General features: G+C 57.1%; 2 protein-coding genes and 2 long non-coding RNA genes across 15 annotated transcripts; 2 read left to right on the forward strand and 2 right to left on the reverse strand.

The window, feature by feature from the left end:
* Positions 1-1,976: 1,976 nt before the first annotated feature.
* LOC147341796 (uncharacterized) lies at positions 1,977-10,540 on the forward strand. The gene is made up of 2 exons (XR_015158046.1): positions 1,977-2,150; positions 9,842-10,540. It is a non-coding gene; the product is annotated as an uncharacterized LOC147341796 (long non-coding RNA).
* SSH3 (slingshot protein phosphatase 3) lies at positions 4,772-12,510 on the reverse strand. 7 transcript variants are annotated; one of them, XR_015158040.1, is made up of 14 exons: positions 12,370-12,510; positions 11,809-11,846; positions 11,065-11,296; positions 10,009-10,127; positions 9,856-9,927; positions 9,455-9,520; positions 9,181-9,369; positions 9,006-9,099; positions 8,629-8,757; positions 8,490-8,536; positions 7,546-7,759; positions 7,129-7,329; positions 6,765-7,038; positions 4,772-5,724 (listed from the first exon to the last, which is right to left on the reverse strand). XR_015158040.1 is itself a non-coding variant. In XM_086385426.1 (14 exons), exons 1-14 carry the CDS (start codon positions 12,433-12,435, stop codon positions 5,452-5,454), a joined length of 1,947 nt encoding a protein of 648 aa, XP_086241552.1. In that variant the 5' UTR covers positions 12,436-12,510; the 3' UTR covers positions 4,772-5,451. The 7 variants fall into 7 exon arrangements, 5 of the variants coding, with proteins under 5 accessions (XP_086241552.1, XP_086241551.1, XP_086241555.1 ...); XR_015158039.1 differs by having other exon boundaries at positions 11,809-11,849; XM_086385426.1 differs by having other exon boundaries at positions 7,546-7,692.
* Positions 12,511-12,693: 183 nt separating this feature from the next.
* Positions 12,694-17,209, forward strand: LOC147341798 (uncharacterized). The gene is made up of 2 exons (XR_015158042.1): positions 12,694-12,917; positions 16,860-17,209. It is a non-coding gene; the product is annotated as an uncharacterized LOC147341798 (long non-coding RNA).
* On the reverse strand, positions 13,504-25,004 carry ANKRD13D (ankyrin repeat domain 13D). 6 transcript variants are annotated; one of them, XM_086385432.1, is made up of 16 exons: positions 24,705-24,811; positions 24,332-24,430; positions 24,030-24,165; positions 23,787-23,911; positions 22,815-22,860; positions 22,583-22,726; positions 22,156-22,345; positions 16,822-16,888; positions 16,374-16,455; positions 16,090-16,151; positions 15,851-15,981; positions 14,870-15,027; positions 14,646-14,762; positions 14,392-14,555; positions 14,224-14,312; positions 13,504-13,874 (listed from the first exon to the last, which is right to left on the reverse strand). In XM_086385432.1, the coding sequence occupies exons 4-16, from the start codon at positions 23,874-23,876 to the stop codon at positions 13,661-13,663; spliced, it is 1,554 nt and encodes a 517-aa protein (XP_086241558.1). In that variant the 5' UTR covers positions 23,877-23,911; positions 24,030-24,165; positions 24,332-24,430; positions 24,705-24,811; the 3' UTR covers positions 13,504-13,660. The 6 variants fall into 6 exon arrangements, 5 of the variants coding, with proteins under 5 accessions (XP_086241558.1, XP_086241556.1, XP_086241557.1 ...); XR_015158041.1 differs by lacking the exon at positions 24,332-24,430 and having other exon boundaries at positions 16,364-16,455; positions 24,705-24,964; XM_086385430.1 differs by lacking the exon at positions 24,332-24,430 and having other exon boundaries at positions 24,705-25,004.
* Positions 25,005-26,120: the final 1,116 nt, after the last annotated feature.

Here is a 26,120-nt window from a genome sequence, read left to right on the forward strand (position 1 = left end):
GACGTCGGTAGGCCCCGAGCCGCACCAGGTCTGGAGTAATTAAGGCTTCCTGGAGCACTTCACTACATGGGAATCCTGACACACCCAGCAGGCACTTCCCTGTAGCCAGTGCAGCAGAGCAAACTGGAGAAGCAGGAAGGAGGGGACGTGCAGGATCCCAGGGCGGGCGCACATGTTACCAGGAAGATGGTGTAACAGCTCACTTTGGGTCACATCTCCAGGAAAAGGAGCATTTGTGGCCCCCAGACGTCCTGCACCACCTCACATCTAGTGAGAAAACGGAGTGTCAGCTTCGGTCCATCCCTTCCTTGGTTGTACCCACTTAACCTCTCCCCAGCTTCCTTGTTCAGATGACCACATCCTCTGTGAGCAACAGAAGATCCCAGGGGACATCTAAACAAGACTTAGGAGGGTTTGCCCTGTCCTCAAGCCATTCTCCCTTCAATCTTCTCTGTTCTGCCTTCCTCAAGTAAAAGCTCCATCCCAGATCCTAAAGAAGTTCTCCACACCCCAGGTCACTGGACAGCTGCTCTGAGCCGTCCGCTTCAGCATCAGCTCCTGGCACAAAAGTTCAGCCCTAGGCGGGCCTGTGGAAGGGCAGGGCCTAGAAGCCAGCCTGAAGATGGTGCTGCTGAGCCAGCCTCATTCCTTTGCAGCAGCTGTTGGTCTCAACAATCTGTTGGTGTGGTACATAGTTTCCCACTCCCAGGTGGGTCAGAGCTGGGAGAGAAATATCTCTGGGGAAGAGCAGGCCATTGAAAAACAAGAGCCACGAATGACACAAAAGCCACAAGAGCCAAAGGAGTGTCCATCACTGGTCCTCAAGATTGCTTCCCAATCCTGTGCTGTACTGAGGCTGAAGGGAAGAGATACACCGGCCCTGAGATACATCCAGCCTTGGGTAAGAAGGCCTCGGTTTTCCCATCTGGATCAGCCTATAAAACCATCCCGCCTGGGAGGAAGTGACTCCAAAAATTAAGTTTTCACAATGGCTAAGGAATATTTTTGAAAATATAAGAACTGATGGCTGGGATGGGGTACAGCAATTATTACAGGTAGGCTAAAAACTCACTCCCATTTAACCATCAAAAATCTGAGATGGTTCTATCATTACCCCTAGTTCTGCAAATCAGGAAACTGAGCCTCAAGAGATGTAGCCACTTTGCCAAAAGTCACATACCCAAGTGTCTCTGGCTCTTCTTGGCCAGACCATACAGGTCCCCTTTTTTTTTTTTTCCTTTTTGCATTTGGTCTGCAATGAGGGACAATGACCCCATACCTGCTAGACGAGACTTTAGGGATCATCTGCTTCAATCTCCTTACTTTAGAGAGAGGAAGCGGGCCCAGAGAGATAAAGGGGCATGTTCCTTGGGTCTCACAGAGGCAGGAACTGCTCTGCAACGCAATGGCAATGTGCACAAGAGTATGAGTCGAAGCTCCATTTTACAGAGGGGAACGTGAAGCCCTGAGCGCAGGTCCCCGATCCATCACAGGCAGAGCGGGATCCAACTCCCGGTGAGTTAGTTATCCTGCCGGATGCTACCGGCACCTTCACCTGGGGCGCCAATCATCAACTCACCTGCCCGCGCCCCGGGAATACCTGTCGGCGGCGCGCAGGCTCTTGGCAGGGGGTGACAAAACGCTGAATGGGACCACCAGGGCCGCGCAGACCAGTGCTCGAGTTGGTCTCGCCAACCCGGGCCCCTTCGCTTCAGAACGCCGAGGCCCCAGGACGCCCAGACGCTGAGGAGAACTGGAAAGCGCTGGCCCCAGCCCGGAGGCAGGGCCACCTGGTCTCCTTTCCTCGGGCTCTTACTTTGCCCCCTCAACAGTCTATAGACCCAGTCCTGGCGTCGGGTCACCACAGAGAGACAGACAACTGACTCTCCTCAGAGTCTAGCCGCCGGGACTCGGGAGAGTGAAGTTCCTATGGAAACGGGGCGGGGGGGGGGTGTGTGGAATCTTTGCGCCTGCGCGAAGGCGCCAGGCACACTGGGAAATGTGGTTTCCAGACTGTCACCCGGCGGCCAGAAGAACAGACGCAAGATGGCGCCCCAGCGTCGCAGTCCGTTCTGAGCCGCCAGGTTCCACGGCTGGCCTGGGCCCTTTCTCGGTGCTGCCGGCGTAGGAGAGGCCGTGGAGGCCGAAAGGTAGTTTCTCTTGGTAGCCGCGGCTCTGAGGCGTCTGGGAGGCGAGGTGAAGAGGTGGGCTCGCGGTCTTCGGATGGTTTCGTCTTGCCGATTGAAAATTTGCCCTGAGGAGGGGATGCCCTGGCTGGTGCCTCGTCCCAGGCCGGGCCGAGCCGGGCCCGCCGGAGGAAGAACGATGTGGAGGTGGGAGCTGGCCCAGGAGCTACCGGGCCTCGGTTTCCTTATTTCTAAAAAGGGTGATAATTGTAATGGCTCCCATTTCTCCTCTGAGAGTGTTGCAAGGTTTATATGACATGATTGATGTGCAGATTGGACAGTCCTTTAAGAACATAAACAGGCATTCCCATTCTCTGTAAAGTAGTGCAATTTCTGGTAAGGAAATTAGGTAGTGCCTTTTAGAATTAAAAATGCACATAGTGGGACTTCCCTAGCAGTCCAGTGGTTAGGACTCTGCGCTTCCAGTGCAGAGGGCGTGGGTTCCATCCTTGGTCAGTAAATTAGGATCCCACATGCCAGGTGGAGCAGCCAAAAATAAAAAAAAAAATTTTTAAAGAAAAATAAAATTTAAAAAATGGAAACAATGCACATAGCCTCTGCTTCAGCGATTCTAGAAATACTTACTATGAAATTAATGGTCATGTGTGCACAACAAAGTATATACAGAGGTAATTAAGCATTAGTGGAAATGGAAACAAAGCAACAAATCACCATCGATAGATGACCACTTAAATAATGATGGATACCATTAAAGAGGATATGTGTGGTTATTGTTAAAATTAGGCAGAGCTTACTGTATTGATGTGCAACTCTCTGTGATATGAAAAAAATTGTCAAAATGCAGGATGTTAATAATGATTTAATTTATATTTTAAAAAGAATATACAAATATATTTGATGACTTAAGCATGGAATGTTTTTGGAGGGATTCAAGCTGGTAACAGTGGTTGCCTGTGAAGGATTGGAGGGCAAGATCAGATGGAGATGCTATTTTCATTTTATATCTTTTTTTAAGATACTGTATTTTTTTGCCCCTCTAGCAATTTGTGTGATCTTTATCTATACATACAGTTCTTTTTTTTTGGTGCAGGGTGTAGGGGTGCCACCTGGCTTGAGGCATCTCAGCTCCCCAACCAGGGATTGAACCCAGGCCCCAGCAGTGAAAGCCTGGAATCCTAACCACTTAGCCACCAGGAAACTCCCAGTATACATATAGTTCTTAATCATTTATCTGCATTTTTGATGCAGATAATTTCCCTTCCCATTTTTGTTTCTCCACGTGGTGAATTCTTACTTCTCAGAGTCCTCCATAGATTACGGTGGGCCCCGCAGCTCTGAGTTCCTCATTGGATCCTGCCTTCCCAGCTGCACAGACTTCAGGAGGGCAGGGCCCGACGTTGTCACCCCACTTCCCCCCAGCCTAGGCCTCGGACTGCTGACAGGGCAGCCTGGGTGGGAACCGTGGTTGCCTGAGACGGCAGGCAACCCCCTCTCGGCTCAGCTCAGTAGGGTGGGTCAGCCTAGTGGGTCAAGACTCAGATCTAGCTTTTCTGACTCTTACCTTGTGATGCTGAACCTGCTACCCACAGAAAAGCGATTCCTCTTCTAGAGGGCACGTTGAGGCTGAATTCTGTCAATGTACAGGTGACGTGTATTGTTAAAATATCAGAGCAGGAGGGGGAAGCCTAGGGATTTCCTATTTTAATCCTTTTGTTTTACAGAAAGAAACAGAGACTTAAGGTGAATTAAGATGCAAGTGATAAAGCTAGGGCTAGAACCTGTCTCTGTCCACCAGGGTTAGAGCAGCGCTGGGGGTCCAACCTGGGTCTGGGTGAGACAGTCACTCCTAGAACTGAGCGTGAAGTCTCAGTTAACAAGAACATTTGCCACCAGCTCCCATCTGTGAGGTCTGCTGTGAGGGAAGGAGTTGTACCCGCCCACTCCCCGCCCCCAACCAGACTAGAGTTATAGGGCACCGTGTTGCATCATCTTGGGAAGCGGGGAGAGGAGTTAGGCCTGCCTCACAATCTTCTGGTGCCTGGGTGTGGACGCACAGGGTGGGCCTGCCTACTCTTCTTGAACACTGCAACTGAACAGAGAGAACCCCTTGGCAGAGGAAAGGACCATCGTGGCTCCTTCTTCCCTGGCAGTGGTGGGTTGGCTTAGAAAGTGAGGCTCTCTTGCATTGTAGCAGGAAGATTCTTGGGACCCAAAGTGTGCTCAGGAACTAGCAGCAAGTGTGCAAAAGGAACCTTAGTTTCCGGGACAGGCTCGGTCCTGTCCAGATAGGCATTGGCAGCTTCCATTTCCTCATAGGTAACTCCCTTCCGCTGCCCCAACAGCGTCAGCACCTCCTGCCCAGTGTAGACTTGTTCCCCTGCTGACCTGCCGGAGGGGACGTGTGCAGCCAGCATTTACCCAGGCCCTGCCCTGGGAGATGAGGGCCTCTCTTCTCTTCCCCATTCTTCCTCCCAACCACCCCACCCCAAACACACCACTGCCCACATGGGCCTGTCACGAGATACCTGGGAACTGTGAGGAGACTGGAAGGGGTAACGAGAGGCCAGACTCCTCATGTAACCAGAGAAAGAGTGGACTGACAGGCTTTATCATCAAATTGAAAATGGTATGAAAATGTTTTTTATTTCTGAGTACAAAGCGAGATACTATTAAGACTATGAAAAACTGGCCAGAGGCTGTGAAGCACAAAGAAGGCTCTCTTTGGCCCAGTGCCCGGGGCTCCATGCAGTGCTGGTGAGGGCGCTGGGGCCGCAGCAGACTCAGGCTGCTCGCAGGGTGCGCGAGGCAGGCCGACCGCCAGCCCCATCGGAGGGGTTTGGCACTGAGGATGGAGTTTACTCTCAGCCTTTGCAGGGGGGCCCATGGTTCTCTGGAGGGCCTCAGGAATGAAATGGCAGGGCTGGGGGGATGAGGCAGACGGGAGTGGGACAGGGAGTGGGAGAGGGAGGGAGCCTGAGCCTTTCTGACTGGGAAACTCTGTTTTTTACATCTGTGGCTTCAAGTGTGTGTTTCAGGCAGCACTTGCGAATGAAGCTAGGGTACTGTTGCCCGAAAGGCACCTTCAGTCTCTACCACATCCCCAAATATGGAGAAAGTTTTGAGCCCTTGGAGAGGTGGACATGGGTCGGAGACTTAAGGCTGTAGGCGCTGAGGCTGTAGTAACAGGAGCCTGCGGCCTCCTCCTGAGAGGACTGTGAACAGACAGGACTGAGGGGCGCTCGCCCCGGGAGCTGTGCTCGGGCGCCTCTGCTTGTGTCTACGGGGGCAGGGCACGCGTGGGGGCTCACACCTCGCCCTCCTCCCCACTGCTGTCCACACTGGCCTGCCTCACAATCTTCTGGTGCCTGGGTGTGGACGCACAGCCGGCCTCCCCCTGCTCCTGGAAGGCCTGGGTCCGGCTGGCCACCAGGGCGGCGCTGTTGAGGGCTGCCACAGACTGGCGGGACTTCAGGGCAGGCCAAGGCCCCCTGCGGACCTGCCGGCCTCCCTTGGCGCTTGAGGGCTGAGGGAAGGGCTGGGGAGGGTCCTCATCTGAAGATTCTTTTGAAGAAAAAACCTGGAAGAGTGAGACTGTAGAGTCAGGGGGGTCTTTACAGGGCAGGACTGTGAAAAGGGTAGATGCAGAATGTCTGTTGAGTGAATTCAGAAACACTGAGCTACTCACAGGTCAGATTTCCCTAGGAGGGAAGGCAGCACCCCAGGCCTCCTGCCCCTGCTCCTCACCTGCCCGTGTGGCCTCCAGAAGCCCTTCTTAGCCCCCCGCTCCTCCTCTTGCCCCCATTACTTTGTACAGTCCGTCCCATGTGCCACAAGGGACATGTCTTCCATGCCAGGCCCTGAGCTGGGTGCTGGGCGAGGAACACTGACACCCCCCATCAATTCCCCCAGCCTTCCACACCCAGAGCCGCCTCCTCCAGGAAGCCTCTCCCAAATGTCCCCGTCCTCTGTGAGATGAGCCGTCTTTCTGTCTTTCCTCTGGGTTAGCCACCTTGGCCGCAAGTCACATGGCGGGGGCAGGGGGTGAATTCCCAAGGCAGGGGCCAGCTTCTGGTCTTAGACTTGTGCCTTGCAGCTCTCAGCAGAGGGAGAGCGCTCAGCTATCCAGCCACAACTTTGGTTGCGTGAGTGCTGTGAACACTCTGCACCCCCATCCTTCGATGGGTTGCCCCTCTGCTTTGGGAACGGGTGCTGAGGTCGTCCACACCCATCTGGGTTCAGCAGTTGGTTGTGCAGCTCCTGGCCTGGGGAGGATGCTCTCCCAAGTCTGGGCAGCCCTGAGCCTCAGGAACCAAGTCCCCTCTTCAGGCCGAGAGCTGCCTGCAGCTGCCAGCCTAGGGCTGTTTGGCCGTGGAGCCCGCCAGATAGCCTTGTCCCAAGGCTGTGCTCCTGCTCACCTGTCCTCCCTGTGTCTCCTCTGCTGCTCTGAGCGGATGAAAAGGAGCAGACCAGGGCATGGCCCGCCTGCTCAGGAGCCCCGTGCTCAGGGCCAAGCCAAGCCTCAGTCCTGGGCTCTTTCGTCTTCCCGCCATCTGCCCCCTCCTCCTCTCAGGCCCCCACCCTGCCTCAGCCTGGCTCCTCCCGTGGCCGCAGGCTCACCTCTGGCAGGTCAGCATCACCAGAGGGGCTGTCCAGCTCGGAGGGCGGCTCCAGGAGGCTGATGGACCTCATGACCCCACGGAGGTTGATACGGGGCCGTGACCCAGGCGCTTCTTTTGGGGCTGCCTGGCTGTCCTCTGACCCCATGACACTCAGCTCCCCACTGCCCCCCGGTTCTGGCTGAAGAGGTGGGAACGGTGTAGAGACCTCGGGGGCCAGGGGCTCCTCTGGGGAGGCCCCACCCGCTTTCTGCTCCCAGACGTGGCTCTGCCGGCTGTGAGGGGGGCCCTGAGTCAGCTTCCTGACCCAGCGGCCACCCCCAGCGGCCACCACACGCCCCCTTCCCTGTCCCTCCACCGCATACCTAGCAGTCAGGATGCCCTGGTAGGTCTGCAGCTGGCGCAGGAAGCCGGGGTTGGGGCGGGCGATGGGCCGGAGCTCCTGCACGTGGCGCAGAGCCTGCTCCAGGCTCCAGCCGTACTGCTTCATGGCGTAGGCGATCACTGTGGCAGCTGAGCGACTGACGCCCATCTTGCAGTGGACGAGCACACGGGTGCCCTGCACCCTGTGGAGCCACACGTGGTCAGCTTCCCCATCCCCACCCGTTGCTGTGCTGTGCAGGGGCAGGGCAGCTCGCAGGCTCCCCTCCCAGAGCATAGGGGAAAGGAGGTGAGGGCCCTGAGAGCCAGCAAAGCGGAGGGCAGGGCAGGCAGGCGATGGGCACAGGCTGCAGAGGGCAGGTGGCTGAGGTGGGGCGGGTGGTGGGGTGGCATGGCCCTACCTGGCGGCCTCCACGAAGCGGTGGGTCTCCTTCCAGTGGGGCAGCAGCTGGGCCGATTCCTCGTCCCAGAGGCGCACATTGTGGTAGGTGAAGCGCTCGGGGTAGAAGTTGTCGATCTCACGGGCCATGTTCAAGATGTGGCTCACCCTGCAGCCCAGGCACGAGCCCGGCTGACCTGGAGCCAGCGCACCCTGGGCGCTGAGTGTTCTCGGTGCTGAGGGTCGGGGTGGGGGGCGGGGGTGGTGCAGTTGCGGTGGGAAGAGGAGGTGACTGTGACCTTGAGCAAATCGGTTTACCCCACTGGGCTTGAGTACTGTCCTCCCCTCCCCGCCTCGCTCCCAGGTAGCTGCTGGCCGTCTGCAGCACAAGTCCTTATCTTATCATCAGAAGTCAGTTAGGGCTTTTCCAGGGTGGGGGTTTGGGGTGGAATGGGGCTATACTGTGCAGCACGTGGGATCTTAGTTCCCTGACCAGGGCTCGAACCCACACCCTCTGCATTGGAAGTGCAGAGTCGTAACACTGGACCTCCAGGCAAGTCCCCAGAGAAGGGCTTTGGAGCTCAGCTGAGCCTGGCTGGATGTGCAATAGCTAAAACCTATGACCCTTGTCATAGGTTTCCCAAAAGCCCATGGTGGACAAGGGACTGAAGTGTTGGGAGCAGGCAGCCAGAGAGGGGCCCTTCCTTCTCCAAGAGACGTGGTCAGGCAGAGAGGGGCTTTTCTGCTTTACAGCTAGGGAGAGGGTAGAGGGGACCAGGGAGCTGCTAGCAAATCAGCAAGATAGGTATTCCCCTGTCCTGGCCTAAGCCCATAGGAGGGGAACAGCCCTGGGGTGGAGCTGGAAGCAGAGTTAGCGGTTGCCGAGAGGGTTCTGGGAGTTTCTGGCCAGGTCTCCCCTTGGGGAAGATGGAGGGTGGGCAGTTGTGAGAGGGCTCGAAATCCTACCTGTTTCTCTGCAGCTCCTCCAGGTTCGCTGCGTTCCACTCTGAGCCCTGGGAACAGGGAGAGCGTGTCATTCGGTCTCTGCTGGCTCTGGCCATCCCCACCTCCCACCCCCAGCCTGCAGGTAGCCCCTCTACCTCACCAGGTAGAGGTGGGGGAAGATGCGGGACGCCCGGTCTTGCTGGGCCATGAGCAGCAGCATCTGGTTGTCGATGAAGTCGCGGTACTGCTGGAGAGGGCATCCCAGACGCAGCTCCAGGGCCTGGCGGATCTGCAGGCAGGTGGGTGAGGCGAGGCTGGGGCGCCTTGCAAGGTTCCTACGCCCCACCCTCGCCTCTGGGGCCTCTGAGGACAGTACTGCGTCCCATCACAGCAGAGAAGCTGAGGCCAAGCACGTGGGAACAACTCAGACAGGAGGAGCACTAAAGGGGAGGCTCCACGGAGAGGACCACTCTGGTGCCCAGCCAGAGGGCCCCCACCCAGGGCCCAGCTCCCCACTCATCCCCGCACCAGGCCCACCTCTTTGGAAGTGACGTTGTCCAGGTCGCTGGTGTCCAGCACCTCCCACAGCTCGGCCCGGATCGCCTGCTCCATCTGCTCCTGCTCTGAGGGCCTGGGACCCAAGCCTGTCAGTGCAGGGCCCCTTCCCCTCTCTGCCGCGGCACCTCCCCCCAAGCCCCCTCCCCAGACTGACCGGCTGGGCTCCACGCAGGGAGGCCGCAGAGACTCCAGGTCGGCCATGGCCATCCACTCGTTAAGACAGCTCTGGTCAGAGCTCAGTCTGTCCTGGTAGTGGCTGGCCCAGGCGAGGGCACTGCCCCCTGGCACAAGACCACTGCTGAGAGCCGCCTCACATGCTTGGTGCAACACCTGGAGCGTGGCCCTGGGACAGAGGGGAGGCCGGGTCACACCGTCCTCCCAGCAGCCCTCCCCGGACCCTGCAGCCATGGTGGAGCCACACCCCTTACCACATGGTCTGAATGGAGACAGGCTTGAAGATCCGACTCTGCCCACCGGACGTCACGCTGAAGCCCCTGTGGGAGACCCGGTGGGGTGGGACCTGGCTCTAGAACAGCACCTCTGAGAGGGCTACCCACTAGCCACCTCACCAGGCTGGTCCTCAGAACATATACAGATCGTCTGAGCTTCAAAATAAGCCATTTGCAAATGTGGGGCAGCTGAGGCCCAGAGAAGTTAGTTGACTCGCCCAGGCTCACATGGTGGATCTCAGGTGGAGCAGAGAGTAGGCCAAGCCCAGAGTTCTGCAGGTGCTCCCCAGTACCAACCCCCTGGGCAGACATCACACTTGGTTATTTCACCCTCTGGCCCTTCTCTCTCCTCTCCATTCCCTCCAGGTGCCACGTCTTACCCGTCTCCATCTAGGTACACCTGGGTGTCACTCCAGAGAGGCAGAACCAGGCCGAGGGTGCAGCTGGGGGAGCTGGCAGGGACAGAGGGCAAGGTCCCTCAGCACCAGCGCCTCCCAGACAGGCCCTCCTGTTCCTCCTCCCCCTGCTCCCACCTGCTGTCAGGGAAGTCCACGCCCAGAAGGACCGTCTCATCCCGGCTCAGGCCTTCTCTGGTGGAAACGACCAGCAGGTAGCGGAGCCGGGGGGCCCGAGCCGCCTCCAGCTGGGCTGCCTGGAGAAGACGGGAAGGAAGAAGCCTGGGGTTGCAGTGGCCCAGGGGCCCTGTTCTCCCCACCCCCACTGACACACATCTGGGTCGGGAACAGACCTCCACCTGCTCCCTCTGCACCCACCCCTCCCTCCCCAGATACCAGATCAGGGGTTACAGTCTAGTGGTTCCCAGCTTTGGGATTTAATGGTCCATTAAAATGTTTAAAAAGAGTTTTCTCAAAGGGGATGTACGTGGGGGAAAAAAGGGGAGTGTGGGCATGACATCACCCCCTTTTTTTTTCCTGCTAGGTAGGAAGTTTAAAAAACACCTTTCCAGTTGCCATTACCATAATTTGATTCGAGAAATGTTTGTTACCAAAGAAATATTAAGGACCCAATCTCACAATAAAGGGTGGTGCTTCTTCTGCCTTAAAAGACTGACTGTGTCTCGTTTTTCCCATCTTGCTGTAGACAGTGAGATGTTCCACAGGCATCCAGGAATTGGTTCTCACTTTGCCACCTGTGTCCCATCCTCACATGGGCCCTTCCAGGACACCAGCCCACGGTGGGCGCTCAGCAGGCCCCCCTGAGCACCAGTCCCTTTGTGGGCACCTCACATGGTCAGGAAGGTCTTGTGCTGGTTGAACAGAAACCCGCCTCTGGGTAATTCCCCACTCTTGGTCCTAATCTTGCCCTATAGGCTCAGGTGGGACAAACCTCCCTATCCTCTCCCAGCTCTCTCCAGAGACCTGAAGACACCACCTCAGCCTGTTCAAACAACGCTAGCTGAAACAGCAGAGTCATCGTGGTTTGGGTAACCTCTACGCTCCCCAGGGTCCCCCCTGCCCTCACATCACTGCTCTCCAAACACACACTGGCTCTGTTCCACTCTCCCCTCCCACCTGAGGAGTGGCTCTGTCCCTTTTCAGGGGACCAGGGGGCTCTGGACGGGCCCTCACCAGGCGGATGTCATCCTGTGGCCTCAGCAGCTCCACCATGAGGCACAGGTGCTGACTCTGCTCCTGCCTACCGGGACTCGGGGGCCCGTGCCCATTGTCTGTCTGGTCCCCGTGGGGCTGCCCTTCCCCGGGGGGCTCCTCCTCTGGCTCTGGGCTGGGCCTGGAAGCATCTCCATCATCCCCTCCATCCTGCAGTCCCAGGACAGCCCCTCGGAGTACTGCAAAGCTCTGCCTGGAAGGGGAGCAGGGGAAAAGTGACACCGTGACAGCCCATCCCACCCCTCAGGACAGGGGAGTCAACCCCCCTGAACCGCCTGGAGGATTTGTTAAATCAGGTGTTGGCCCCCATCCCCAGAGTCAGTGGGCCTGGAGAGGAGGCCTGAGAAGGTGCCTACCCAGTTCCCAGGTGATGCCACCTCAGTGCTTTGGGAACCACTGCCTTGGTGGCTTTCAAGCCTCGAGCCCAACTTTCCCTTCCCATCTGCCTAACTCAATAAATAACTGTGAACTTGGTGGGGCCCCAGGAGTCCTCAGGCCCTGCCATTGGCCAGAGCCAGGGCCAGGATAGTGGATGAAGGAGCCTCAACTGACTGGGGGAAGATGGAAGCAAAGGCAGCCAGCTGTGCCCACTAGCAACTCTGTCCCCACATACTAAGTAGTCGGCTTTGGCTGCAAGTCCTCCCAGAGGGCAGTGGCCAAGCCTGGTGTCTGAATGGAGGTGTGTGTGTGGGGAGAGGTGCTCACCTTCGCTGGAGCCGGCTTCTGCGCTGGGACACCGGGTCCTGCTGAGAAGGCAGCCCCCAGGGCAGAGTAAAGTGGTGGGAAAGGACTCCTCCCCAGGTTCAGGGTGCTGGGGTTGGGGGTGCAGGGATCCGCCCCCTCCCTCGTCCCGCCCGCCCCCCCCCCCCCGCCAATGCAGTGGGGAAAGGAACCAGAAAGGGTGTCAAATCCTTTTCTGTTCCAGTCCACTTTCCACGTGGAGACACTGGCGGGGCCGGGCCCAGGTCCAGGCCGGCAGCCGGAGGTAAGGGAGGGGGAGCGCTGCTGGAGATGCCTGAGGGTTTGGCCCAGGTCTGGGCCCAGAGCGGGGTAGGGCCTCCGCGGGCGCTCGGGGCTCCGGATCTTGCCTTGGTCCGAGTTCCTGGTTGCCTCAAGATCTCCCCCAAGCAGCTCCAGCCTGAGACGTGAAGGCCCCCTCCGCACACCCCCAGGCTTGAGGGGAGGCTGCCCGTGGGCAGCAAGCACTCCCCCAGGCCCAACTGGCAGCCAACTGCGTGGGCAGGACCACAGCCAAGCCAGACTCACCGTGGGCCCCACAGGCGTGGAGTGGCCGCTGGCCGGGGGCGAGCGGCTTACTGTGACCAGGGCCATGGGGTCAGGCCGGGGGCCCCTGGGCCGGTATGGCGCGGCGCCCTCCCTCGTCGCCCCGCGGACGGTCCCTGCCCCGCAGGACCAGGAAGGAGAGTCCGGCGCCACCAGGGCCTGGCACCTCCTCGGGGCGGACCTTAAAGGGCCAGACACCCGTCCAGCCCGGCCTGCGGAGCCCGCAGTCAGTGGCCACCGCCCCTCCCTCCGCGTCTCCGCCTCGCCCCCGCCCCTCAAGGCACGTTAGGGGCGGGGCCGGGGGGCGGGGCGCAGGTGAGGCGCCGGGCCCTGGCGGCGGGAAAAGACAGCCTACGCAGCGCTCCAGGGTTCGGTCCCTCCTCCCAGGAGGCGCCCCCGCCCCAGTCCTCGGCTCCGCCCGGCTGGGTCACCTGAGCTGTGCTCTGGGCCTCAACCATCCTGTTACCCCGCAGAGGTGGAGCCCAGGGAGGCAGGGGTGAGGACCCAAGTCTTGGAGAGGACCAGACACGGTGGGTCTTAAGTGGAGGCACCCCAGACTTCTTTCTTTTTGCTAGTTGGTCTTGGCACTTCCACTCGGCTTCAGGGGATGTCAGGCTGGATTTAGAACGAACCCACAGGCTCACAAGGGGTCCTCGGGGCCACCTTGGAGGTAAGCTGGGCGGGGCTGAGCAGGTTCAGGGCCGCGGCAGAGGGAAGTGACTTGTCTAATGTCACTGCAGTCGAACCTGCCAGGGTAGGTAGGGGCAGGAACCCAGGCCTGGGCTGCGGGGACGCCACCTCCGAGCCACCTGGAGAACCAGCCTCTGCCCTTCCCGAATTCCAGGAAAGCCCGGGTCTCCAGCAGGTGGGACCGGCCTCAGGGGAAGTGATGTTCACGGAGCACCTACCCAGTGAGGGCGCTTGACACCTGTCGGCTCATCTTACCCTCCCAGCAGCCCTGAGTGTTGGAGGGGGTCTCATTTAAAGCTGAGGAAACAAGCCAAGCGGGCCACGGTCAGGATTCAAATCCAAGTCCTAAGGCCATTACCCAGTGTCTCGCCTTGGTACCCCCCACCAGGCCCCCTCACCCCAACCCCACACTGAGCAGAGCAAGCCTGCTGCTAAGGGTCTCTTTATTTCCATCTTGGTCTCAAGGCCAGCTCCCCTCTTCTAGGGCTCCAGGCCCCTGAGCCCAGCAGCTGAGTGTTTATAAATAAATAAATTACAAAAGTGGGTGGGGGAGCAGCCCAGATGCCCTCCCGAGGGCGGGGGCTCAGTGCTCGGTGAGCGAGAGCTGCAGGATCCGCTGTAGGTCTTCCTCCTCCTGCTGCCCCAGGCGCTCCCGCTCCTCCTGCTCCTGAGAGGACAGCTCCAGGGCCAGGCGAAGCTGCTCCTCAAAGCTGGGGGGGGCCGGGGTTGGGGGCGTCCTGTGTGGGGAGCCTGGACCCCCGGGCTCTGTGGACATCCGCAGGCTTTCCTGGAGGGCCCTTCCAGGCCAGGTATGAGAGGGGAGAGCAGACCGGTGAGCGCTAAAGCTGGGGAGGGGACCGAGGGCTGGGCCACGGCTGTGGAGGGAGCAGATAAGGGCAGGGAGGCTGGGACGGGAAGACTGGAGAGAAGAGACATGGCAGGGTCCTGTCTCCCCAGGCTTCATGCCTGCCACCCTCCCTGGTGGGCACCCCTGAAGATGGAGCATGGCCTCAAAGAGGGTGTGGGGTCCTGGGGCCAGCACCTCCCCACTCCCTACCCCCCACCAGCCAAGAGCCCCCAGGGCTGGCAAGACCCTGAGCCAGGGCAGGACTGAGACCTGGCCCTGCTAGGTCCCAGCAAGCTCACCGCTCCAGCTGAAGCTGCTCCTCGTAGGCCGTGGCCTGGGCATGGTGGACACCAGGCCGGGTGTTGGTCAGGGCTTCCCAGACAGTCACCTGCAGCAGCCAGAACCCTGAGCTGTCACCTCTGCCACCCAGGCCCACGCCCAGGGCCCGGGCCCGGCCGGCAGCCCACCTGCTCCGCCTCCGTGCCCGCCTCCAGCAGGCTCTGCTGGATGGCAAACTGCAGCAGGTCATCATCCTCGTCACGCAGGGGCTCGCTGCGTTCCGCACCCAGCACGCTGTACCCCTCGGGCACCTCGAACACGGCGGGGTCCACCTCACAGGGGAAGGGATTCCCTGGGTGCAGCAGAGGGGTCGTGCTCAGCCCCCTCCCCGGCACACAGAGGCGGGCGAACCTCATGGCTCCACGCCCGCCCGCAGCGGTACCTGAAGTTGCGACAGCAGAGCCGGGCGCCGGCACCCAAACTGAGCTCAGGGGCTCATCGCAGCCACACAGGTTGCTGAAGGTGATGCGAGCGTTGAGCACGTGGAAGAGGGGGATCTCTGTGAGGAGACGGCAGCCTCAGCCAGCCCTGCCGCCACTCCCCGGGGCGGGCGGGGCGGGGGCGGTGCTGCCTGGGACCCTCCTGCTGCCCCGCCCACCCTCTCACCAATCTTGACCGGGAAGCCCGGCGGAAGGCGCAGGGTGATGAAGTCACGCAGCTTGGCAAAGTGAGCGTTGCTGATGGCCATCAGGTCGATGATGGGTGTCACCTGGTCCCCTAGGGACAGCGGGTGCTCCTCGCTCAGCCACAGAGTCGCCTTGAACCTGCCGGGCCAGCCGCAGGATGTGGGTCAAGGAACCTCTGGTGGCCCCTCTGCTGAGGCCCACCTACTCTACCTCTATGCATGCTCTCTGCCTGGCCTGGGGGGCCCTCTCTGCTCAGCGGCCCCTGCCTCCTTACCCTGGGAGCTTATGTCCTTCTGGCCCTACAGCCCAGGCTGTCCCCAGGCCCCAGGTTCAGCCTGGCCCCTCCTCCTCCTCAGCCCACAGCCAGCACCTCGCACATGGCTTCAGCACATGGCTTCCTCTTGGGTCCAGCATCCCCCCTCCCCACCACACACACAGTTTAGGACTGTACCACTAGGGTCACATCCCAGCCCCTGGCTGAGGGAGCCCATGTGAAGCTCCAGGTAGAGTGCAGGGCCCATGGGAAGTTCTAGAACTCACACCTCATCAGGGCCTCCCAACACCTTGTGAGCGGATGGTCAAATGTGACTGTTCTCATTTTACCAAGGGGGCTCTAAACTCTCGGAGGGGAAGATGATTCCTCTGGCCCCAAAGCCAGGAGGTGTGAGAGCCTTGGGCCTTTCCCCTTTGCCATAAACTGGCCCCCAGCAGGTGCTCATTCAGTTGAATAGAAAGCCATCCATTCATTCACCAGAAAGAGCGACCCGGCCTCTAAGCAAAGCCCCAAGCTGGGTGCTGAGGACCATGGTAGCCAAAGCCAGGCCCCTACCCCCAGGGAATAGTCTAGAAGGCAGCTGGCTAGGTGAATGGTCCCCCCACTCCAGGGAGCCCCGTGGGTGAGGGGAGTCTACAAGGGCTTGGGGGCACACAGGGAAGCCTGCAACCAGCCCCCAGACCTCACCTCTGTACTTTGCTGGACATCTCAATGGGGCGGCCGATGTTCCTCGACTCCAGGCTGAAGTTGGGGTCAAAGTATTCATCGGGGGAAATGGCTGTAGGGTTTGTGGGGCTGGCTGCCTGCTGCACAGGAGCCTGCGTGGGCCCCAGGACTAGGCTTAGCACTCTGGAGGTGCTGGCCTGGCCCTGCCCAGTGGCCCCTGCCAGCCAGCCCCCAGCACCTGCCCCCCAGCCCTGGCTCACCCCATTGTGGGAGGAGTGCTGCTGGGCCATGCCAAGGAAGGACTGGAATGGAGTCTTCCCCCCTAAGGAGAAGGGGTGGAGCCCATCAGGGGACCTGGGGCCACTGCCCCCAGACTGCCCACACCCACCTTCCACCCTGGGAGCCTCCTGGGTAGTGGGAGGCAGAGTAGATGGGAATGGGGACACCTCCCAGCTTGGCCCAGACTCTCTGGCCCTGACCCCACACAAGGGTGATCCCCCTCATACGGTGTGACTGGGCAGCAGGCAGGCGCACCTCGGTTTACCTTTGATCCTCGCCTTGTCCTGATCAGAGAGGTGCTCCGTGCGTGTGCGTGTCACCAGCTCCACGTTGGTGGCACTGTACACCTGGGGAGCAGGGGGGACACGGGGAGCTGGGGGCTCGGAGCCTGTTCCCCACATTTAGCCTCACTAGCACAGGACCCAAGGCCTCCTGTCTCCAGGGACAGGTGAGATCTCGCTCCCCGCAGTGGAGGCGGTGGGGTTTGAACCCCAGGGAGTCACTAATGAGGGGAAACGCTCCTCGCTTCATCTTGGCGATCCAGGCAGGGGTCTGTGCTGTGGGTGATCCCTGTGGGCTCAGCAGGGGACACACGGGGCTTCCAGAGCCCGTGGACTGCTCAGTCTCTCCCTCCACACAGGGTGGATGCGGAGAAGGGGCAGAGTTCCTGGGCCTTGTCTCCTACCCCAGCCCCCACCACTAGGCTCTCCTGCCTTGGCCTCGTAGCCGCTAACGGTTTCCATCTTCTCAGACCGCCAGCCCCAGATACCACATTTGTTCCTGAAACAGACCAAACAGGAGCTCATGAGGACTCACACCCCCCCAACTCTGGCCAAAGTCGTCCCTTCCAAAGACCCCCTCCAGTTAGACTTCCCGCCGTGAAACACACAGGAACCGTGAAGAGGCTGCCTGAACAGCTCGGACAAATGAACAGAGGACTGAGAACGAGGAAGTACTGCGGGAATTGTTCACTTTTGCTAACAGTGTTGGGGCTCAGTTTAAAAACTTCCTTATCCGTTACAGTCACGTACAGATGCATGTACTGTTGATAAAGCATCTGGGATGTTCTTTAAAATAAAGGAAAAGAAAAAAAGGAAAAAAGTGTGCAAGAGTAGATTCAACAAGATTGGCAAAATGTTGGGAATTCCCTGGTGGTCCGGTGGTTAGGGCCAGTGCTTCCACTGCAGGGGCATGGGTTCAATCCCTGGTCAAGGAACTAAGATCTTGCATGCCACACAGCACAGCCAAAAAAAAAAAAAAAAAAGCATAATGTTGATACATGTTAAAGTTTGAGTGATGAGTACATTATACTACTCTATGTGCTTTAAATTTTCCACAATAAAAATTTAAAAATAAAAATATGTCTGACTCAATAATAGTTGAGGACTTTATAACCCCACCTTCAAGAAGGGAAAGAACGAGTAGATAGATCAAGGAAGCAGAAGACTTGAAAGCGCTATAAACTAGACTTGATAGATGTCCTTGGAACACTTCACCCCACAGCAACAGAATACACATCCTTCAGGACAGACTACATGCTCGGCCGTAAAAGAAACCTCAACAAAGCTGAAAGGAAAGCAATTATACAAAGTATGTTCTCCGACTCCAGGAGCTGGTGATGGACAGGGAAGCCTGGCGTGCTGCAGTCCATGGGGACACAAAGAGTCAGACACAACTGAGCGACTGAACCGGCAGACTGATGTTTTCCAGTCACGACTGAATTAAATTAGAATTAAAAACAGAAAAAAAAATTGGGAACTCATGAGTATGTGGAAAGTAACTCACTCCTAAATAACCAATGGATCAAACGATAAATCAAAAGTAAAATCAGAAAATGCTTTGAGATGAATGGAAATGAATATACAACGTATCAAAACTTGTGGGACACAACTAAAGCAATGCTCACAGGCAGATGTATAGCTGTAACCCAATCTTCCATAGTAAGACACTGGGGAAATAGCAAACTAAAATCCACAGCAAGCAGAAGGAAGGAAATAATAAATATCAGAGTGAAAATTAATGAAGGATAGGAAACAATAGAGAAAACTGATTCAACCAAAAGCTGGTTCTCTGAAAAGATCAATGGAATTGACAGGAAAAGAGAGAAGACTCAAATTACCAGAATCAGAAACGAAAGAGACGGCATTACCACTGACATTACAGAAATAAAAAGGGTTATAAATAAAACAATATGTTAAAAATTGTACCCCAACAAATTAGATAATTTAGATAAAATGAACAAATCCTAAAGACACCTAGAGCTTTCCTGGTGGCTCAGATGGTAAAGAGTCTGCCTGCAGCGTAGGAAACCTAGATTCGATTCCTGGGTCAGGAAGATCCCCTGGAGAAGGAAATGGCAAACCTCTCCAGTATTCTTGCCTGGAAAAATCCCATGGACGGAGGAGCCTGGCAGTCTACAGCCCAAGGGGTCCCAAAGGGTCAGACACGACTGAGTGACTTCACTTTCACTTTCAGAGAGACCTAAACTACCAATATGAACTCAAGAAATAGACAGTCTAATAGATTGGTAATGAGAAAAGGGACTGAAGTAGTAAAAATAAAAATAAAAAACTACCCAGAGTAAAGCCCAGCCCAGACAGTTTCACCAAAGAATCCCACTACACTTTTAAAGAAGAATTAACACCAATTATTCACAAACTCTTACAAAAAATAGACTAGGAGGTGACACTGCCTAACTCATTCTGAGGCATTACCCAGATACTAAAGCCAGACAAAGATGGTGCAAAAAAACTATAAAACATTGTCTCTTATGAATATGGACACAAAATACTAGCCAACCAAATCTAGCAATATATGAAAAGAATTATACACCATGACAAAGCTAAATTTATCCCAGAGATACAGGATTGGTTCAACATCAGATTGAGGGCAGGAGGAGAAGGGGGCGACAGAGGATGAGATGGTTGGATGGCATCATTGACTCAATGGACATGAGTTTGAGCAAACTCTGGAGATAGTGAAGGACAGGAAAGCCTGGTGTGTTCCAATACATGGAGCCACAAAGAATGGGACACGACTGAGTGACTGAACAACAACACGTATCAATAGAATGAAAATAAAAGTCATATGGTCATATCGATAGACACAGAAAAAGCATTTGACAAAACTCAAACCCTTTCATCGGAGAAGGCAATGGCACCCCACTCCAGTACCTCTTGCTTGGAAAATCCCATGGACGGAGGAGCCTGTTAGGCTGAAATCCATGGGGTCGCTAAGAGTCGGACACGACTGAGCGACTTCACTTTCACTTTTCACTTTCATGCATTGGAGAAGGAAATGGCAGCCCACTCCAGTGTTCTTGCCTGGAGAATCCCAGGGACGGGGGAGCCTGGTGGGCTGCCGTCTATGGGGTCGCACAGAGTCAGAAACGACTGAAGTGACTTAGCATAGCATAGCATAGCAAACCCTTTCATGATAAAAACACTCAACAAACTAGCAACAAAAGGGAACTTCCTCCATCTGATAAAGGGAAGCCTACAACTAACCTCACACTAAATGATGAAAGACTGCCCTTTCCCCCTAAGCTCAGAAACAAGATAAAGATGTCTGCTCTTGCCACTCCCATTCAACATTCTACTGGTAGTTCAGACAAAGCAATTAGACAAGAAAAAGAAATAAAAGGGATTTGGTTTGGAAAGGAAGTAGTAAAACTATTAACAGATGACATGATCTTACATACAAAAAATCATGAGGAATCCACTAAAAACCCTTTAGAACTAAAAAAATGAGTCTGACAAGGTTGCAGGATATAAGATCAGTATACAAAACTCCATTATGTTTTTATAGATTTGCAATGACCAATTGAAAAAGCAATTAAGAAAATAATCTATAGTAGCATCAAAAAGAATACATTAGAATAAATTTATTTACTCTAAGTGCAAAACACTCTGAAAACTACAAAACATCACTGAAAAAAAATTAAAGGTCTAAAATGGGAAAATAACCTATGTTCACGGCAGAAGTCTTAACATTATTAAAATGGCACTATTCTTCAAACTGCTTTACAGATTCAACACAAACACTATCCCACCTGACTTCTTTGTAGAAACAAACTGAATCTGGAATCCATATGAAATTGCAAGGGACCCACCCAGAATACTTAAAATAATCCTGAGAAAGAAGAACAAAGTCGGAAGACTCATATGTTCTGATTTCAAAAACTTATTACAAAGCAATGTGTGATTAATAAGATAGTGTGGTACTGGCATCAAGAGAGTCATACAGATCAGTGGAATAGAATTGCAAATAAAGAAACAAACCCATTTGTCTCTGGTCAACTGATGTTTCCACAAGGGTGCCAAGACCATTTAATGGGAATTAATAGTCTTTTGAACAAATAGTGCTGGGAGAAGTGGATAGTCACATACCAAAGAATGATGTTGAACCCTCACCTCTCACCATATACAAATATTAATTCAAAACATATCAAAGAGCTAAGTGCGAGAGCTAAAACCAGAAAACTTTCAGAACAAAACATAAGGGAACATCTTCATGACTTCGGATTTGACCACAAAGTATTGTTAGATATAAAACTAAAAGCACAAGCAACAAAAGGGAAAATAGATTAACTGGACTTCGGGAAAATCAAAAACTTATGTGCTTCAAAGGACACCATCAAGAAAATGAAAAGACAACCCACAGAACGGGAGAAAATGTTTGCAAATCATGTACCTGATAAGGGATTTATATCCAGAATACCTGAAGAACTCTTGTAACTCAATATTAAAAAGATAACCTAATTTGTAAGATGGGCAAAGGATCTGAATAGACACTTCTCCAAAGAAGATACACAAATGGCCGAGCACATGAAAGTTGCTCAGTATCATTAGTCATTAAGGAAATGTACATCAGAACCACAACGAGTACCCCTTCATACCTGCCAGGATGGTGATAACCCCCAAACAAAGAAATAAATGAGTGGTAAGTGATGGTGAGGATGTGGAGAAACTGAAAGCCTCATATCCTGCTGATGGGAATGTAAAGTGCCACAGCCCCTTCAGTGAAGTCCGGCAGCTCTTCAATTAGACATCTGTGTTTACTTAGCACATGACCTAGCAATTCCACTCCTAGGTAAATACCCGAGAAATGAAAACAGACGTCCACACAAAAACTTGTACACTCACGTTCAAGGCAGCGCTATTCATAGTCTAATAGTCAACAGTCAAAAGGTGGAAATAATCCTTAGGACCGTCAATGGACAAATGAATAAACAAAATGTGGGGTATTCATACAATGGATCTGGCCGTGAAAAGGAATGAAGTCATTATATGCTACAGCTTGGATGAATCTTGAAACCATTATGCTAAGCCAAAGAGGCCAGTGACAAAAGACTGCACATATTGTATTATTCTATTCATATGATGATCCAGAACAGGGAAATTCATGGAGACAGAAAGTAGATTAGCTGGGGGCGGGGATGAAGGGATGGGAGTCGATGAAAGGGGTCATGGTTTCTTTTTTGAGGTGACAAAAATGTTCTAAAGTTGGATGGTGGTGCTGGTTACATACCTGTGAATATACCAAAGACCAATGAATTGTACACTTAAAACAGGTAAACCGTATGGTATATAAAATTATTATCACAAGAAAGCTGTTTTTTTCTTTTTTTTCTTCAAGTGTTTCTGAAGTCTGCTTTGGAACTGGGGTATGTGTTGTTGTGACAGGTTCCTCGCCACTCACAAAGGACCCTGGCCTAGACACACCTGCACCCCTGAGAAGCCAGCTCTGGTACAGACAGCTGCCCTGGACCACAGCCTCAATCCTTGTCTCACGGGAAAGCATGTGAGGTCAGAAGTCAGGAAACTGGGGACACCCTGACCTAGCCTCCTCCCTGGGAGACAGCTGCCAGTACAGACAGGCGTGCAGGGGCCTGAAGGTGTCACAGGTCCCAGACTGGCAGGTGGTCCAGGAGTCACTGGGCCTGCAGTGACCCCCCATGCCCCATCCAAGAGGCCTCTGCCGGTGGCTCAGCCTCCCAGAGGCCTGAACCAGATCCCTACCCGCAGCGTGGCCAGGCCCCAACTGACCTCTCGAAGGCCACATTGCGAGTGTCCAGGTGCGTGGAGACGATGGGAGAGGTGAGGCGACTGGCCACGTGCTCCTCGCTAGGCCGCATGGCGGCCAGCAGCGCTTCGGGCTCGTGCAGCGCGAGCCCCAGCGTCTCCGTGTGCACCACCTGCCGGTCGTGGTCAACCTCCATCACCAAGGCTCCGGCCTCTGCGCACCAGCACGAGGGTGTGAAGGTGACCGATCAGCGTGAGGTCCAGACGGCGGCCACGGGGCCCCCCCCCGGGACCCCTCAGTCGCCCGCTGCTGCCGGCTGTGGCCTCAGGCTCCGGGTCCCCCCACCCCACCTCCATCAGACAAAGGATGGCCCTGTCCTCACAGGAAGGCCTGGGACCCTGGTCTGCCGCAGACTGGCGGGGACCCCCCGCCCCCGCCCCCCAAGCTCACCCTGGCCCTTGAAGATGAAGCTCCTCCGGCCACGCTGCCAAGTCATGTGCTCGAAGCCCAGGAGGCTGGTGTCCACCCGCAGGCTCTCACCCCGCTTCCACACACGGTACACGTCACTCGGGCACATCTTGGACACCAGGGGCACTGTGGGGGGTCACAGAGGTCACTGGCACTCTTTCCCCCAGGCCCCACCCCGGGCCCCCTGGGAGCCAAGAGGTAGGCCCCCACTCACCCCAGCTGGTGAACTCCCACTTCATCTCCACGTAGAAGTCGGGGGCCTGAGAGAGACCAGAATGCCGGTCAGGGCCCTCCCTGCCTGCAGCAGGGCCAGCCCCCGTGGGGCGCCCAGCCCCTTGGCGGGTCTCGATGTGTCTCTGTGGTGCAGCTCACCCCCACCCCAGCCAAACCCTGCCCAGCAAAGGGTGGGCCATCTGCGGCCTAAACAGGTCCTCAGGCTATCAGCATCTGCAGGCCTGAGGGCCAGGCTCAAGCCCACCATTTGCCTGCTGGGGGGCCTGAGGGCATCTGTCCCCTCTGGGTCCCAGAGTCTTCATCTGAAAAGGGGACACAGTGACTCCCTCTGGGCCTAACCCCTGGGGTGGAGGGCACAAGGCAGTGAACTCTCCCAGCGGGGCACCCCTCCCCCCGCCCACCGTGTGCTTTGAGAAGGGGGGACTGGGGTCCAGGCCACATCCGCTAAGTTGGATGAAATCCTCCTTCCAGGAAATGTGCGTGAACCAGGAGACCCACCACCTAAAGCTCTGTTGAGATTTCTGGCACATAAGCAGGCCAGTGGTGGGGTTGAGCCTGGCCCCTTGGCCTGCAAATGGTTATAGCCTGAGGACTCGCAGACCTATTCAGGCCCACCCTTTCCTCGGCAGGGTTTGGCTGGAGTGGGGGGTGAGTTGGACCACAGAGACACATAGAGAGGACACATCATAGAGGACCTTCTACGTTGGCAAAGGCTTTCCTCCCCAAGGGCCCGCTCTCAGCCACGGGGGCCGGGATGCCCCTCTTTCCTGCCCGATCCTGGGCTGGGGTCCAGAGGGAGGGACCCCACTGACAGCGTCAGGAAAGCTTGCGGCACAGGCTGGGTGTCCTTCCACGGCCGGGCCTGGCGGGGTGACCCCGCAGAGTCTGTCATGGCCCCCTCCATGGCGCCCCACGCTCCCCACACGGGCCACACCCCCGCGCCCTGCTGCACCTGGCGGAGTTTGTTGAGCAGTTCCGGAATGCCGGCCAGCCTCTGCATGGCCCTCTGGTAGTCCCGATACTGGAGCACCAGCTGCACCATCTCAGGGTCCCCAGTGCTGACGGCCTCCTGCAGGACTGGGGGCACCAGGCGCCTGAGGGGCATTCCCTAGACGGCCCCAGTCTGGGCTGCTCACTCCCCCACACCACCCCCTGCTGCCGGTCTCAAGGAAGCCCCTCTTTGCCTCTGCAGTACCTGCCCAGCCCTGACAGCTCTCTTTGCCAACGTTGGCATTGTGTCGAAGGAGGACTCTCACGGACTCCAGGTTCCCTAGGGACACGGCCAGCTCCAGCGGGGTGCGCCCCCGGGGGTCTTCCTGTTCAATGTCATGCTGGGGGAGATGGGACACAGCAGGGCAAGTAAGGAGAGGCCAGGGCAAGGAGGCCGCGGGGATGAACAGGGGCGGGAGTCACTGCAGACAGGCGGTGGAAATGGCACCAGTGGCCTGAGTGTCCTGGCAAGGGAAGAGAGGGGGCAGGTGGGAAGGGCTTGCCCACCTCTCCTGCCCTCTGCCGGAGTCAGAGCTGGGGGCCCGGTGGAGGGGGGCGTCTGGTCAGGTAGAGATGTAGCCGCTGACGTCAAGAGTCAGGACTGGCCTGGGGACCAGGACCAAGCTGCTTTTCTCAGCCTGGGCTCAGGGGTGGTGCAGCGCGAGTTCGGAGACTGGATGCAGTGCGAAGTGGGGAGATCGGCAGGCCCAGGCCCAGCGCTGGGAGCCCCGAGGCCAGGAGCCCAAGCTCGAGGGGCAGGTGACCTGGACTTCTGGACCTCCAGGGAGAGACGGCCGGGCGGGCAGCCTCCGGGATGGAGAGCACAGATTTGGGGGTGGGGGACAGGAGGACCACCCCGGGACCCGGTGGACCTCCTAACCTGGCGGCTGTGCAGCGCGGCCTCCAGTTCGCGGTGCCGGTTCGCCCAGACGAGCCGATGCAGCGGGAAGGTGGGACCCGGGCCTGCCATGCTGGGCCTCAGCGCCGCATCCTGGGAGGGCGGGCGGGCGGGCGCGGCGGGGGCGGCCCGGTACCCCCTCGGCTTGGGGACCTGGCGCAGGCCCCTCGCCTCCAGTCCGCGCCGCGCCGGAGCTGCGCCCACCGCAGCCCCCGCGCCCCCGGCGGCAGTGGCGGCGGCGGCGGCGCAGGCGGCTGGGAGGGGGGGCCCGGCGGGGGGGGCGGTGCCGGGGCGGGGCGGGGCGTCGGGCTTGGTGCCCGCCTTGCTTCGCAGCCATCGAAACCTCGGCGGAGCTGGCGCGCGCCGGGGACGGGCGAGGGGCGCCGCCAAGCAGCGATGCCGACCACGGGCGCCAGGGCAGAAGCCGGGCCCCGGGTCTCAGCCCCGGGTCTTGGCCGGGAAGGGTCTGCGGAGGGCGTTCCGGGGGGCGGGGCCAGGGTGCAGCTAGCCCGCGCCCTGCAGGGGGCGATCCAGGCACGGCGTAGACCCGTCCTCGCGGGTCCGGAAGGGGAAGAAGCGAGGCCAGGGGTCCGGCGGCCCGGCGAGCGGACGTGCGCGCGCGCCTGCGCGCCTGCGTGCTCTGCGGGCCGCGGTCCCGCGGCTGTTGGGTCACCAGCGTTACCCCGGCAGCTCCCCCACTTGACCAGGCACCCGGATCTTCCTACGCCAGGCCCCGCGGGTACCCGAACGTGCCTGACTGTGCGGGTGGGATGCGAGCTGCTGGCTTACCACAACCCCATCACTTCTGAGATGCCGCTTACCAGCTTTGCTTGAAGCCCCCTTCCTGGGCTCTACTCTGCCCGCGAGGTTGGGGGTGGGGCGCACGGGAGGCGGGAATGGGAGTATGGGGAGGGGTGGGGAGCCGGCCTGGCTAGCTCTAGACCTTGCGGAGGGCCCTTCACTGCGAGGTGGCTGCTTTCAGCCGTCGCATGCATCCCTTTTGCAGAGGCTGCACTTTGCTGCCAGTGTCAGGAGAGGAAGGAGAGTTTCGAAATCAGAGCCAGCCCCCTCCATCCGCACCGGAACCAGGGTGCAGGCCTTGCTGAGCTCTGGTATATTACCCTAGCCTTAGCCTGGGTTTTGGCCCCAGACTTGGTGAGGCAGCGGCTGGGTTTGGCCAAGGCTGACTCTCAGGTTTCCATCTCTCTGTTTATAAAAAGGTCGTGCCATTTGATCTAGATGTTTGAGGTCTGTCTGTGGGCTGGGAGGCCCTAGTTAACGTTCTCACCTTGCTCTCTCATTGTGGCCAAGTGATTCCTGTGCTATCTGGGATGACTTAGCTACCCTGCACTGTGGTGCCATCAAGTCATTATAATGTCCTTGGCCCTACGACAGCAG

The sequence above is a fragment of the Bos grunniens genome, chromosome 29, assembly GCF_055505025.1.
Source record: "Bos grunniens cultivar Pamir isolate PY7600 chromosome 29, Bosgru_T2T1.0, whole genome shotgun sequence".
NCBI lineage: Eukaryota > Metazoa > Chordata > Mammalia > Artiodactyla > Bovidae > Bos > Bos grunniens.

Bases quoted from the DNA above. Each gene is read 5' to 3' on its own strand.
- ANKRD13D (XM_086385434.1), bottom strand. From the start codon at position 24,794: ATGGCAGGCCCGGGTCCCACCTTCCCGCTGCATCGGCTCGTCTGGGCG. The intron at 23,912-24,029 runs GTACTGCAGAGG...TGGTGCCCCCAG, and splicing joins GAGCTGTCAGGGCTGGGCAG to TCCTGCAGGAGGCCGTCAGC. The intron at 22,727-22,814 runs GTGAGTGGGGGC...GACCCCCCACAG, and splicing joins GTGGGAGTTCACCAGCTGGG to TGCCCCTGGTGTCCAAGATG.
- SSH3 (XM_086385425.1), bottom strand. From the start codon at position 12,435: ATGGCCCTGGTCACAGTAAGCCGCTCGCCCCCGGCCAGCGGCCACTCC. The intron at 10,128-11,064 runs GTGAGGGCCCGT...CGTCTTCTCCAG, and splicing joins CACAGGATGACATCCGCCTG to GCAGCCCAGCTGGAGGCGGC. The intron at 7,330-7,545 runs GTAGGGCCATGC...GTGGCTCCACAG, and splicing joins CGCTTCGTGGAGGCCGCCAG to GGTGCAGGGCACCCGTGTGC.